This window comes from Haematobia irritans, chromosome 2, assembly GCF_050003625.1.
Source record: "Haematobia irritans isolate KBUSLIRL chromosome 2, ASM5000362v1, whole genome shotgun sequence".
NCBI lineage: Eukaryota > Metazoa > Arthropoda > Insecta > Diptera > Muscidae > Haematobia > Haematobia irritans.
The window spans coordinates 85,953,763-85,969,409 of NC_134398.1; the positions used below are offsets into that span (position 1 = coordinate 85,953,763).

Sequence of the window (15,647 nt, forward strand, 5' to 3'; positions counted from 1 at the left end):
TAATATAATGAATATCGTAACGTACTCGCATCTAATCCATTATAATCTACATACCAGCAAAAAAGAGCATATGTTGAAAATTGGTGGAAATTTTTGGTTTACGATTTAAATTTAATAGCCAGGACAAAGGGTAAATGTTAACAGCACGTCCAATAGCCGCACATATCTAATAGTTATTAAACGAAACGAATAAACAATAAACAATATTCAAATATTATACTTACGAAACCTGTTATTATGAAGACTGCATCAAAATGATGTTTGGGGAATGTAAACATAGAGACCCCAATGTAAGAGAATATAAAATTCTCTGCTAAAAAGTTCAACAGCTCAAATATTTCCTTAGTACGAGTACGAGAATTTTCAGACAAATTGTTGAAGGTGTAATGCGCTTGACAAATTCCACAGAACAATACGGCGACGACTCCAGTCAGTTCGGAAGCTTCTGCTATTAAAAATGTACTGTAGGACATTAGGACGAAAAGAGCCGACTCCAACAAAGGAAAATCTCGGACACGAGTGAATTTAGTCAAGTGTTTCAAGAGTTAAGGAAATTTTCAAGATGGATATACAATTATCATAAAAATAACGATTAACGGCCATTTTCATGTAGCTCCGTTAACAGACAGAACAGACAGAAAATTGCAAATACCTTTTCTCCAGTTAACTTTAACTGAAAAATTTCTAGCAGTTAAGCTCCTACCTGGCATATAGAATGTATAGACAAGATGACAGTTATATAGTTCGGTTAAAAAGTTAGCTAGCTAACGTAACATTAACGGAGCTTCATGAAAATTGGGGTAAATAAAGCAACCCTAACTACAATAATACTAAATTAATATGAAAAATGTTTCCTATGAGAACACTTTGATCATAAACGGAGTCACATTAATAGAAAATAACGCTAAACTACTGACATTAACATTTGACTTAAGATTGTTGTTTTTAATTTACTCATACTTCTGTTAGAGTAGTCCATAGCAATTTTGAAAATCCGGCATTTAAATCATAGAATCACTGAAACAAATTGGAGCAAACAAAATAATAATAGCTCTGATACAGAGATCACCACAAAAGATAAAGAATTAAACTTTCCTTTATCTTTTGTGGCCTGCTTTAAGGCCAAACCAATGCAGATGGGAAAGAATGATTTCAGAATGATTTTCATCATTACTGGTTGATGAGGTTCACCCATCCGCTCAATCTTCATCGCGGAGAAATATGATCTCCCACGAAATACACACACTATTAAATTAACATTTTAAACACCTTAAACACAAACATTTGGTCCCAATAATATTTGGAGAAATGGAGAAATTCTGCTCACCGACTGAAAACGCAATGGGTAAATCGTATTTCCTTCGCAATGCCATTGGAGATTTCACTTTAACACTGAAGATAACTTCAATTAATCATAATATGATTATTAAGTCAGAGGTTAGTTTTGGTTAGATATAATGGCAGTGGCAGCCAATGAGTGCTGCCTGATTCCGTGTTTATCTCTATGGCATAGCTGGTGTAACGTGAAAATAAGTCACACCAGCACACCAAGCTAATCTAAAGCTAAAATTAATAATGGAAAGAACCTGACTAAAAAATAAATGTCGAAACCAGCAAAATAAACGCCAGTTTAATAAACATTTAAATGTGATAACAGTGATGGTGAATTTTTAGCTTTTTAATGTGTGATATCGGTTTTTGCTCGGTACCTCGCACGGTGTAGTCGCTAAATTTCTCCTGTACTATGTACAGTGTGTATGAAGCAACAATGCTACTGTATCTATGAAGCAACATTAGTAAGATTTTGGAATTGATAGCAGTGTGCCCCATCACTCCGAACTCTTAGTCGCAAGTTTTTTCATATGAATGCAAATTTAGCCCCATAGCTAATGTTTTGTTTGTTCTCGCAACATACTCGACGTGATCGCTATGAGTACTCTTGAGTAAGAGCGTAAGAGGAATATGTATTCGTTGGTATTGAAGAATTTAAAGTAAGAAGAAGTTAATCACATGTTTTGTTAATACAAATTTGTAGCAATTGTTTTGCGACACTTTAGATAGGTGTACTCATATACAAATAGACCTCTAGTAAATACTACAAGGATACGTATATCTATGAAACATTAAATGCCTGAATTTGAGAGCGTAACATATAATTGGACAATTTTGCCATATTTATGCTGGAGAGAATGGCATTCGATTTTAAACATGACATGTGCACAGAAAAAAATTTCACGAACATTTTTCCAATTAAAATTTTAATTGAATTTTAAAAACTATCCAATTAAAAATTAAATTGATTCAAGAAATTTTTTAATTCAATCAAAAATCAATCACAAAAATTGATAGTATCAATAATTTTTTAATTGGATCAATTAATTTTTTTAATTGACTTTCAATTAATTTTTTAATAATACTATCATTTCGGTGATTGAAGACATTTCAATTAAAAAATTAATTGGATCCATTAATATCGTGATTAAATCAAAAAAAAATTGTTTGTGTGTGCTAAACACATACGAATTATATCCGATAAGATTTTTTTTGCAATGTCGAAGTTAGTATAAAGTTATAGTTTTTAAAGGATATCAATGCTGTAAAACAACCCATCATAGCGCCAATCAGCAATGACAACATAAATATTCCAAAAAAGTCACTGAGTGCTCTAAAGAATGCATATGTCTCAAATTCTCCAGTTCTTGAATAATGTTCCCCATAGTTCTGAATGGCACTGAAAATAATAATGTGACGCTTATATTATATTAGTCCATATTTTTAATTTATTAGATAGTACTCACCCGCTAAGAACTATGGCAACGGCGTCATTTAAAACAGATTCACCAAATACCAGGGCATAGAGGTTTACGTCGACATTTAAATCATGAAATATTGCCAAAATTGTTAGTGGATCTGTTGGTGATATCAACGCTCCAAAATACAGCGTGTCCAGAAATGTGAAACTGCTACTCAAGTATGTTGGCATCAGTTTCACAAAACCGTACATGAGGGCACCGATTAGGAACGCCGATAATGTTGTCCCCAATATTGCGAATGTTAAAATCGCGCCAAGATTGCGAAAGAAGTATTTCTAGAACAAAAAATCAGTTAAGTTTACAAACGTTTTGTTTATATAAATCCAACCTTTTTTAAACTGTAGCCAGCATGAAATATAATGGGGGGTAAAATAATATTGAAAAATATTTCAGGATCGAATGTAGCTTTTAAGTCTATTTCATTTTCCACCACATCGTAAACTTGACTACGAAATGTATAGGCGTACGTTTTATTATCCATTGGTTCACTTCCATTTGGGGTCAGCTTGCCTGGAAACTAAGAAAATAGTTTAAAAACGAATACATCTCCACAAGCATATCTAAGCATATGTCATACTTTTAACCACAAAGTATCCGGTGGAAGTGTTTGATTAAACTTTGTATCGGGTTCAGGCTCAACTTCTAGATGTACAAGGGGAGTTGATGAGCCAGAATAACGTATAGCTGCTCCCACGATCAAGCCTATAAGTAAACATTTGTATGAAATGAAGCTAGTAACTACAATAATAAAAAAAGCCGTGAGAAGTTTCAATGACAGTATGGTTCCCGAATTATAAACCTTCCGTAGCAAGTAGACCTAGAAATTACTCTGGAGATATGAAAGTCGAAATTCAGTTAATCGTCTACATCAATACCCAAAACGTTCAAACATCTTACATTCTCGAGAGGAAAACCATTCAAAGGAATGTTTAGAGAAGTCATGTACGTATACGTTACATCTCATAAACGACAAGATTTGGAATACGTAGTTTATGTACATCGAGAACAAATTTGGCCCGTTTGACCAGATATATACGTAAATTAGACCATGCTTCACTTATGCCTCTTGTAAACTATGGCATTGAAATTGGTCCACAGAATTGTCCGCTATATATATATGATGTTAAATGGTATCATCATGATCGTATTCATGCATGTACTTCTGATTTTCTTGGTTGCACTTTTCCCAATTACTTGAAACTGCGTACCGTTCTTCATTTTTTTAAGATTATGCAATCAAGAAAACCAGAAGTTCTAGTAAATAAATTTTCGTTTATAAATTCAACGCGAAATGTTCAAATTGATGTCCCTATCATACATTCTTCGATATATGAAAAGTCTTTTTGATTCGAGTTCTTCGTTTATGATCATTTGCCTAATTCACTAAGAAATTTTTCCTTTTCTTACCACATGTCATATTTTTCATGCAATACATTTGGTGAAATACGCCTTTATTAGCCCATTAATTTTGTAGAATTGATTCCGGAAGCGTCCTCTATTTTCATTAAGAAACTAGGATTTGTTTAGGAAAGCAAACATTGTTCACAAAAATCAATCAAAATTTTGCTTAAAACGTTGTTGTCTTTTAAAAATTGTGGCAACGTTACGGTTTCGAACACATGAAAAACAACTGACAAAAAACACGCCCCAAATTTACACACCAGTGAGAAGAAATTTTGTTTCAAATTGTAGATGGATTTTTTAAATCAGGTCTGTGACGGTGTAAAGTGTAGTCCAGAACACCTTTTAAGTGTGACACCACACAAAAATTATACATGTGTGTGCCAGAACAGGCACGAATATATTTATCGTCGATAAGGAATTTAGAATTAAATAAGTTATACTACAACTTAGTCGTAGTAGGCAATATTACAATAAATGTATTATAGGCTTTATTAGGCTTCCTATGTATTGATGTTTGAAAATAAAATAAAAATTGTGTATTAAATAAAATAAATGAAAAATAAAACCTTTCTATGAGGAATGATTTCAACAAACTGCATGTCGATAACGACAACCAATAAAAAAGAACTTCATGGCTTATCGAGCTAAAATCCCAACTCACAACTAGAAAAAACTCATATAAGAAATAATTAAAGTTATAAGAAATAATTAAATTTTCTATTAGGAAAAGTGTTACCGTTGGGAATTTTCAAAAAGTGGCAAACGTCAAAAAAAGTGGCACAATTATTTTTAAAAAGTGGCACATTTTTTTTATTAACTTATATGTACCAAAAAAAACTTAAGAATTTTGTATTATTCCATACTACAAACCTTAAACATTTTCATAATTATCATATCATCATAGAAACGATATTTAACTCCACAATTAATTGGACATAACATAAATTGAATCATAGCCGCTCACATATATTAAGAATTAACGGACGACATCTGTTTATGGTTGGTACACAATATCCAATTTTTGAATAACGCATCTATTTATGATGTTAACTTCCCATAAACTTGAAACTTTTGGAAAAGTGGCACAAAATCGTAAAAAGTATCACACTTAGTGGCACCGGCAAAAAAGTGGCAAATTTGGTGTACTATGGACAGAAATATTTTAATAAATCTAATGGGGATCCCGTGATCGCCGGCTGAGATGGACGTGACTCGAAACATCAGACCAAAGTTCCACTTCTAAAACATTTCTGAATAAGAATCCTTTGAAAGCAGGAGTAGTTGATTTAAGTGCGCGGTGGAACATCCATTCTTCATGGAGTAAAATATTCAATGCAGGTTTCTGTGTCAATGTCTCTAGCATGGGATAATATATCGCAGTGAAACTATTCATATTCACTATATGTCTAAAAATGTCTAAACAATTTAAAATAAATGACAACTTCTACGAACATCCTTTAATTCAATGTCGACATTTCGCCTCTTAAAAGTCGAATTTGATAGATTTTTTGATAAACAGTTGATCATTCCAATCCGTATCAAATTAAGTCACAATTAATGTTAATTTACAACACTGTATGTAAATGAAATATTTGTAATGCCAAATGCAATTTTTCCATTTAGTTAAATTTAAAATATATTGGAATTGGCGACCTACCAACCATTATAACTATCCACAGTATGTTTCCTGCAAGTTTATAGTTGAATTTATATCTGTGAACTTATTACAAAACCCCATAAGCCGAGATACACAGAAAAAAATTTCACGAAGATTTGTCCAATTAAAATCTTAAGTTTTAAAAAATATTCAATTAAAAATTTAATTGATTCAACAAATGTTTTAATTGAAACAAAAAGCAATCATAAAAAATAATAGTATCAATTAATTTTTTAATAGGATCAATTCATTTTTTAAATGGATCAATCAATTTTTTAATTGACTTTCAATTAATTAATTAATTGGTACAATCATTTCTGTGATTGAAGACATTTCAAATAAAAAAATAATTGGATCAATTAATTTCGTGATTGAATCAGATTTTTTTTGTGCAGCACAATTTCTCCAAACTTGGATGTTGTGTATAGGTTTTGATGGCGCATCTTTCTGTGTTTACAAATTTTTGATATCTGCCCTAGATCGGGAGATATAGAATGGTGAAAACAACATAACTCGCAAATATTTTATGTTTAAGTTTGACAAAACAACATATCTCATGATATGTTGTAAAGTAAAATCGAAATATTTGTATAATACTTTTGACAAAACAACATAAGGTTTGTGTAATTGACATTTTTTTACAAAACAACATATTTCGAGTCATGGTATATTGTCGAAAAACAAAAAAAAAAATAAACACTAAGATATATTTAGGAAGGTAGTTTAAAGCTGGTGATTACAATTTTTTCATTTGAGCAGAACTTCGATTGTCGGTATTTGCTTAATGGCATAGGCGTAGCTAAAGGGTTTTATGGGCTTGTCATCTCCCCCTACCAAATACCACACACAAAAAAAAAATTTTCTGATTCAATCACGAAATTAATTGATCCAATTAATTTTTAATTGAAATGTCTTCAATCACAGAAATGATAGTATCAATTAAAAAATTAATTGAAGGTCAATTAAAAAGTTAATTGATCCAATTAAAAAATTAATTGATACTATTATTTTTGTGATTGATTTTTGATTCAATTAAAAAAATTTGTTGAATCAATTAAATTTTTAATTGAATAGTTTTAAAAACTCAATTAAAATTTTAATTGGAAAAATTTTCGTGAATTTTTTCAGAAAACAGTATTGTATCAAAACACGAAATTCCTTTTTTCCATTTTTTTCACATTAACAAAAGTTGCTTCACAAAAGACGCTCTATCTCACAAACTAATTGACTTACAGACGTCAAATTTTGACACGAATCATTTGAAGGTTGGTACTATATAAAAATAATATGCATTTAAATCTAGCGACGCCATCTATGTGTTAGACCCGGGACTTATCAGCCAACCTGTTACATCGATACATTTCCAGATTTCCACTATTTTAAATTTACCACTTGTTGAACATATTGTTCAATAATTGGGAAATTTAATTCAATTTTACTGACAATCAAAGTTTCAATATGGCGACTGACATTCTTGTTTTTGTAATACTAAAACTACCTTACTAAATCTGCCTTGATAAGCACATATTTAACTTTAGTTGTGATGTTTTTTAGTCAGAACATTATCAAGATTCAATGCGACAAAACACCATAAACAGAGATGTCATTTTTTAAAATAAAATATCATATGACAAAACAAAATAAGTTCGCAATTCCTAACTTTGTCTGAATCGGAGGGTGCTAGGTGGTTTTGGCAAATTCTAAAAATGAGCTATCGAAAAGGTCTATTACATAAATATTAAACATTTTCCAGATCTTTTCTACAGAAGTTTTTGTGACTCCTTAAAGGTGTATTTTCGCTCTCTTGTAAAATTGAGTTTTTAGACTTATGAGGCTTTGTCATAAATCCACAGATGTGTATATCCCTTGACCTTTTTGATTTTTATTCATACATAACTTTTTCTTTTATTTGATTTACAGCGTGATGGTTTTTGACTGATTAAAGTGTTTTAAGTTGAAAGCTTTACATTTTTATGTGATTGAATAAATAAATCGGTTTTTATAGGTATTTGAAAAATTTTAGTACGATTCTGCGTGATGAGGTTGGACCTACCACTAATTACATTAGTGGTTTTAGAGCAGTTTAAAAAGCAGCGTAATGATATTGCGAGTTTTGTATTTGCAACAATTAATAACTCTAACATCCTTTCAGAAAATACCGAATTTGTCATTTTTGAAGTTTCCATTCGTTTCGTTGCTTGATAGTCATAATTTATATATCGGTGATACTACGGATATATAGTGATACTACAAGTGCAAAAAAATTATTTGAACTTCATTGAAATCGTGGTCGATCTAAGTTTTTATATTTCTATACATGTTCCAGACCCATCGGCTCTTGGTATTTGGCAAAATTTGCCTCAATTTGGACCAAGTTTGAAGCAAACACTATGAACATAATACTGCGAACAAAACGAACTCCACTAAAAAATAGTATTGGGATTCCTTCAAAAATCCAGTTTATTCAGAACATTTAACTACCAAAACAATATATTGTTGCTTGGTACGTATAAGGATATTTATAGGTACCACGCCTGCGACAAACATCAGGGCTTCTAAAATACTTATAAAAAAATTTTAACATTATCTGTATCCTACTAAAAATTAATGAAAACTCTACATTTACAAACAAATATCTATATATGCAATTTGTGCATCATAGAAGAGTCCACCTATAGTAAATAATCGAAATATATCGTAGGAACCTCTCTACCATCCTTTTTTCATTGTGGGTCCCACGGACCTCATCACGCTGGTATCGCTTCCGGTGTTATCACATACACAAGGGATATTCAACTAGAACCTTATACTATAAACTGAGACGGGAACTTGCCTTTTTGTGCAACGCACAAACAAAAACGCAATAGATTTAGTCAGCAAATATTTTTTTTTATTTAAATCGCATTAAATGGCTGACACATTGTAGATGGAAGAAACCAATAACAAAGAAACTAATGAGTTTGACTGCAAACGAACACTAAAGGAAATATTCCATATAATTAATACTTACCATAAATCACAGCCAGGCCGGTCTCGTGAAGCCAAGAGACACGATGGTGCTTGAACAACCATATTGTCAGGACAGTCAATGTTAGAAGGAAGGTGTAAACAAGGAGATTCAGACTGTCTATTCGATGTGTTAATGTTGCCTTGGCGTCAAGTGCAATATCCGTTGCAGTTGCATCACAACTGGTACATAAAAAAGCTATCCATAGAAGTGAAAAGGCAAACATATGAGAAAAGTTGCCTGGGATATTAACATTATTCCTTGTCTGCCAAGAGATCACCATTGATTATGGTCCTTTATGCCAAACGTTCTACGACTAAATTTTCCTCTTGTGAAAAAGCAAATTCTTCGGTTGAACTAATCAATATGCTTTTTTATTTTTGTTGTAACGGAAAGTTTTAATACCGAGTTAGTGTTATATATAGCACAATTTTCGCCTGGTGACTAACTCAACAAAACTCCAAACTGATTATTATTATTTTGCATTGCTATTCTCAATATGTTTACCAGTTAATAAAATCCGTTCCTTTGATGCCCTCTTCCCCTTTAAACAGGAAAATAAAATCAAATTCAAAAGCGTTCATTTGTTCACAAGACCCACCATCCCTAAAAAGTACATTTATCGAAAATTTTCAAACATCTGTTGCGGGCAACAGAATGATTGGAGCGTATTAAAGAAAAAAAATGTTGACAACATTCTTCGTTTATCGATAGCTATATAAGCTGCGTTCGGGTACCTACCCTGCAAGCGCAAAGTGGGGTATTTGGCCCCCAAACTGTGTATTAATTCAAGGGATCTACCGATTTACATAAAATTTGGCAAAAGGTTGTGATATTGAGTCTTTGGCATGGCTGAACAAAGAGGTTAAATCATCAAAATTTATGCTCGCGCATCGCGAAAATCCGAGCTACTCGTACGCAAAGCTGGCTAAAAGTTGCCAAATCAACCGTTACAAAGGTAATTAAAGGGTTTTGGGAACGTTTGTCGACAGCCAGGAAGTCTGGATCGGGGCGAAATCGAAAACCGGAAGCCGCTGAGACGACAAAGAGAGTTGCCGGTAGTTTCAAGCGAAACACTAACCTCTCTCTTCGAGATGCCGCAAATAAGCTGGGTGTATCGTCTTCAACCGTGCATCGAGCCAAAAAACGAGCCGGACTATCGACTTACAAGACGGTAGTGACTCCAAATCGCGATGATAAACAAAATACGACGGCCAAAGCGCGATCCCGGAGGCTGTACACCACGATGCTGACGAAGTTTGACTGCGTGGTAATGGACGACGAAACCTACGTCAAAGCCGACTACAAGCAGCTTCCGGTACAGGAGTTTTATACGGCAAAAGGAAGGGGAAAGGTAGCAGATATTTTCAAGCACATAAAACTGTCAAAGTTCGCAAAGAAATATCTGTACATGTGGCTTGAAAAGCAGCATTTTCATAGCTTCCGGGACTGTCAACCAAGAAATTTACGTGAAAGAGTGTTTGAATAAACGTGTGCTGCCTTTGCTGAAGAAACACGGTTGTTCCGAACTGTTTTGGCCGGATTTGGCATCTTGCCATTACGGTAAAAAGGCCATGGAGTGGTACGCCGCCGACAACGTGCAAGTGGTTCCCAAGGACAAGAACCCTCCCAACACGCCGGAGCTCCGCCCAATTGAGAAATACTGGGCTATTGTCAAGCGGAACCTAAAGAAGACCAAAAAACTGCTAAGGACGAGCAGCAGTTCAAGGCAAACTGGCTTTTTGCGGCGAAGAAGGTGGACAAGGTGGCTGTACAAAATCTGATGGCAGGTGTCAAGCGTGAGGCCCGGCAATTCGGATTTGGAAAAGCGAAAGCCTAACTGAATAGCTTTCCTGAATTTTATACTAATTGAACTTGAAAAATAAATTTAATTTGATTTGTTAAATCAACGATTTCACCGATTTATACGCGTTTTCCCTTGACCAAATTTTGACCGTATCACCCTTTAAAACAAACACACGCATTCATAGCTGGAGAGTTATTCGACTTTAGTATCTTGATAACGTATTCCGGTCCCAGAATACCACGCACATCAGTTTAAACAGCATCATGAACTGTTTTTGTTAATAGCTGGCGAAGAGCCATTCCATTCTTATCTTTGGTGAGTATTATAGTCTTATTTGTCTCATATCGGCGTTCCTTAAATGTTAACCTTAAATTTTCTCTGGATTTGATTTATTTTTTTCAGGACAAATGAAATAATAAATAATTGCCACTTTTACAAATGCCATACGATTTTTTTATCAGCTGATTTTGACTTTTTGAAAATTGTAAACAATATATTGAAATTTTTGTTTTGTAGTCGTAATTCAACCTCTTTATTGAGTCATGGTCTTTGGTTTAAAATCAGGGCTGTCACCCGGGATAAATCCCGTCCAGAAATCCCGGGATTTTCGGGAGAGGATTAATCCCGAATTCCGGTATTTTTTATTTTGAATCCCGAAAATTTTCGGGATCCCGAAAAACTAATTCAAATTTGTTAAATTTGTGGCCTTTTAGCATTATTTATTAATAAATTGGAGTCTTCATTCTGTACAAACGGCCCTTACCTTGCCAGTATTTCAAAGTTCCATTTCATCCTCATCGCTACCACAGACTCGTAAGTGCTACTGCAACAATCGCTAACTGTGATAGTAAACATAGTTATTTCGCTTAATATCAAATCAAATCATGCTTCTTAAACTTCCGATTGTTTGTTATCGACAACCAGCCGGCAACGTATGCTACGATTTGTAAGATTTTTCTGGGGAAAAAATCTCTAGCAAAAACTTGCAATTTCTCTATCGATAACTGTCAAATGTAGTTTCTCTCCAAATTTTTACTTCCAGTAAAGGCCGGTATGCACCTCTAGCGAAAAATTTCATTCCCATAAGAAATACATTGCTATTTATGCTAACGAAATTTTCGGTAGCGTTCAATTTCGTAAAGGCCGGTATGCACCTATAGCGAAAAATTTCATTCCCATAAGAAATGCATTGCTATTTATGCTAACGAAATTTTCGGAGGCGTTCAATTTCGAAAGCTGGTACGCACCTCTAATGAAAATAACAGGGTTGTCAAAAGCATATTTTGGCAGCAAACATTTAATTTATTACAATCATTGTGTGCGTAAAAGTTTTAAAAGGTCTGTAAATAATAAACAATTTATTTGAGGAATATTTGGAACATATATTAACTATTTTTAAAAGCGATTAGCTGGTTTAAAATTTGTGTTCACAGCCCTGTTTTTGTTGTTGTAGACTTAAATAAATTTTTGCTACCGTACTTCGCGTACTTTTCCAGTAAAAACTAGCAAGAGAGTAAGGGTGTATTTTACACTCTTTGCTTAAAATTGCTGAAAAGTACAAGAACGGTATCCAGTAACTATTTGCACATTGAAAATTTCAGCTGCTAAAACATTGAAAAAAAAAAACGAATCCTGTATATTTAACTTCCAATCGTAGTTTCCCAACATGTACATTGTATTGGTACTTTGTTTGTTATCAATAACCAGGTGGTAACGTATTCTGTGGTTTGCAAGACTTTACTTGGAAAAAAATCTCTAGCAAAAGCTTGCAATTTCATATCTCATAAAGGTAGGTACTATGTTTATTGGCACGAAAAAAAAAGTCCCTAAATCATTCTTTCGCGTTGAAAAATGAGAGTGTTAAGGATGCCAGATTTTGAAGAGGCAAAAAGAGCACATTCAGCTTATAAAAAGAGCACATACGAAAAAAATAGAGCACACTTTTTCAAATAAAAGAAAAACATTTAATTCCAAAAAAGGTTCATACCATAAACATAAATAACCCACTTTCAACTCAAGCTTATTTTTTTACAATACTTTGCAAGTCATTTTTTGGTGTTTTCGTGAAAAACGTTATAGAAAAAGTTTGTTTACATTTAGAACAGAGTACAAAGTGAAGAAGCAACATCGGCGTGCTCTTCTACGACTCTCATATATAAAGTAAAACACTCAAAGACTGTAATTATAACAAGATGTCCAAATTGCCTCTTGTTCTTGATCATACCTATTTTTTCCCAACTCTCTCATACATGTATGGAGCTAAACTCATGAGCCTATTGGAAAAAGAGGAAGCATATAGACATGTTGTTAAATCAGATAATCTTTGAAAACACTATTTAGTTAGAAAATAACGGCTAGGAAAATCTCTTATGGCGCTTTCTTTTCTTGTAAAAAATGCGCACTTTTTTGCATTTTGCCCGGAAAATTTACTTTTTAGGTTCTTTTCTAAAAAAGCAGGCAAAAGTGCGAAAAGGCTTCGCATTCTGTTGTGAAAATAGCGCCACGCATAGAGGCAAATTAAGGGCATTTTCAGCACTGCCTACAAACGAGAGTGCTGCGATTGCCCTGTTTCCTTCTTTGAATTCTTTTCTGCCCGCTGAAATGATAGCATTTTTTTAGGTTGCTGGTAACATTTTAAAAATGCGCATTCTGTACAGACAAAATGAAGGCAAAGCCCTTTTTTCAGAAAAGAAAACACCATTAGTGTAACATTTACGTATTTTCAGTTTACTTTTACCATTTATTGAATCGATTTGGATTAATATTTGTTGTGATGCATAAAAAGAGCACTTAACTAAAAATAGAGCACTTTCCGTGCTCTTTTGGCCTGTCTTGTTTTAAGAGCACATTTTGTAAAAAACCCAATAAACACAAACGTTTGAAAAATGCTAAATTTCAACAATTTTTCAAACATTTTTTCAAAGGATTAGGGTAATATTCAAGTTGAGAAATTGTTGAGAAAATCGCGTTCTCAACAAAAAACAGACATTACCCTCAACAGTGAAATTCAACACATTAACAATAATATCTCAAGTGTTATCCTCAAATTGAAATGCATCGCTACTCAATAATTTGTCAAATAATTTTCGATGCGAGTCAAATTCAAAATTAACATCGTTGCAAATACATTTCAACCTAAATTTGTATGAATGATATCCCCACTTCAAATTGAAAGTCAAAGCCAAAATTCTATTAATTTTGTATAATTTATTCATTTTTATCAAAATAAAATATATAATAATACACTACACTACATAATACACTACAATACCAATTGATAAATAATAATCTTATTAAACATATCAACAAATAAGAACAAAAAAAAAACAAACAACAAAACGTTAAATATCTTAAACATTATTAGTAAACACTTTTGCATTGATAATTCGATTTCCTTCCTTTTGGTGTCATAAAACAGCATTACAATTTATTAACATGCGGGCAATTTGAAATTAGGAACGTACAGGACCGCGTGTTAGAATTGATTTCCAGCAGAAGGAATTCACAAAATATCCATTTTAAACTGATAATAGCATATGAATTAAACTGACGATGTGATGCACATTTTCATCCAGAAGTTGTTGATTTCAACAATTTGTTGTTTTTAACCATTTTAATTGGTTGCACTTATAATGTTTCTGGAAACTTTTTCTTGTCGATAAGCCATTCATTTTTCATTGGTCAGCTTCTTAATGTTTGGAAGAATGTAGCATCCAAAGATTTTAGTTTTCTGCAAAGAGATTAAAATTTAGTGACTTCTCTAAAGTTTTGATTTAATTTTTCATATTGACGTACCAATTATTATAAACTTTTTGAAGCAGTTCCAGTTAATTGTCCACCATTTTTTCATCGGTCAGCGTTTTAATGTTTTCAAGAACGTAGACTCCATAATTTTAGTTTTCTGCAAAGAGATATACATTTAGTGACTTCCTTAAAGTTTTATTTCATTTATTATTTTCACTTACCTTTTTTTATAAACTATTTGGTTATTTGTCTAAAATTTTCCATTTTTTTTATTTCTTGCAATTGACCACGAACTTCGTTGCACAAATAAGTATTAAAAACCACATGGTTTTTTCGTTGCATTTTAGGGTAGTGTTTTGTCAAAGTTTTCTCATATTATCTTCAACACCTTTTCAAAGATTTCGTCAACATTTTGGCAAATTGGAAGTAATTCGCAAACAATTTGAAGATGTATTGAAGATGAGCTATTTCAAGTCAAGTTGAATTTATGTTGAAAATTATATTTACCCTCAAACTGAAAAGTTGTTGCATTTGAAAAACGCTCATCTTGTGTTTATTGGGAAGAGCACATGTGCTCTTTAAAAGAGCACGTCTGGCATCCCTAGAGAGTGTTGACAATAGATTTCGTTTATTTCTCCGAAATTTAATTGACAACATCGCCAAACGTCATAAAATTATTACATATGTATACGCAGCAGCTGATTAGATTGTTTACACACACGCATTCATGATAATTGCTTTGAAAAGTTTTTTCTACCAGTTTTTAAATTGTTTTGCAACCAAACCTCACACAGCACTGGACACTAATAATTGTGTCTTACCACGTTCGGCAACAGCTTTAACGACATGTGGTACATTGTCGTCTTCTTCAGCTTTTCCAAATGGATACCGTCAATTTGTAACGCCCATCTAACAAACATATAATTCCGGTGTTATGCTAACTTTTACATCATGCGCAGCAGTGGACTCATTCATCAACAAACTTAATTCGTTGGTGTCTAGTCTTGTGTCCAGCGTTGCCACAACGAATTTTTATTTTGGACCAATATTTTTCCAAAATTGGACCAAAATTCGTACCAGCGGACCATTTTTCCAAATTAAATTAATATAATTTAAAAGTTAAAATTTTTCCAAAATTTTACTTCGATAGAATATTTTTCGATAGAAAATTTTGTCAAAACATTATTTCTATAAAAAATTTTGTCAAAATTTTAT

General features: G+C 32.9%; 1 protein-coding gene and 1 long non-coding RNA gene across 17 annotated transcripts in view; both read right to left on the reverse strand.

The window, feature by feature from the left end:
• Positions 1 to 9,435, reverse strand: part of Nhe3 (Na[+]/H[+] hydrogen exchanger 3) — a 235,270-nt gene extending 225,835 nt beyond the window's left edge. For 8 of the 16 annotated variants that reach the window (XR_012719364.1, XR_012719363.1, XM_075295529.1 and 5 more), the window contains exons 1-7: positions 8,885 to 9,435; positions 3,391 to 3,515; positions 3,142 to 3,330; positions 2,799 to 3,088; positions 2,590 to 2,731; positions 225 to 533; positions 55 to 166 (exon numbers count right to left, since the gene is read on the reverse strand). Coding sequence is in view for 14 of the 16 variants with exons in the window: in XM_075295529.1 (XP_075151644.1) it covers positions 55 to 166; positions 225 to 533; positions 2,590 to 2,731; positions 2,799 to 3,088; positions 3,142 to 3,330; positions 3,391 to 3,515; positions 8,885 to 9,164 (1,447 nt within the window). In the remaining 2 variants the exon portion in view is untranslated. The remainder of the gene's footprint in view (positions 1 to 54; positions 167 to 224; positions 534 to 2,589; positions 2,732 to 2,798; positions 3,089 to 3,141; positions 3,331 to 3,390; positions 3,516 to 8,884) is intronic. The other 8 variants (XM_075295524.1, XM_075295522.1, XM_075295527.1 and 5 more) reach the window with 1 other exon arrangement.
• Positions 9,436 to 13,875: 4,440 nt separating this feature from the next.
• LOC142225694 (uncharacterized) lies at positions 13,876 to 15,425 on the reverse strand. Its single transcript, XR_012719365.1, has 3 exons — positions 14,654 to 15,425; positions 14,484 to 14,589; positions 13,876 to 14,418 (listed from the first exon to the last, which is right to left on the reverse strand). It is a non-coding gene; the product is annotated as an uncharacterized LOC142225694 (long non-coding RNA).
• Positions 15,426 to 15,647: the final 222 nt, after the last annotated feature.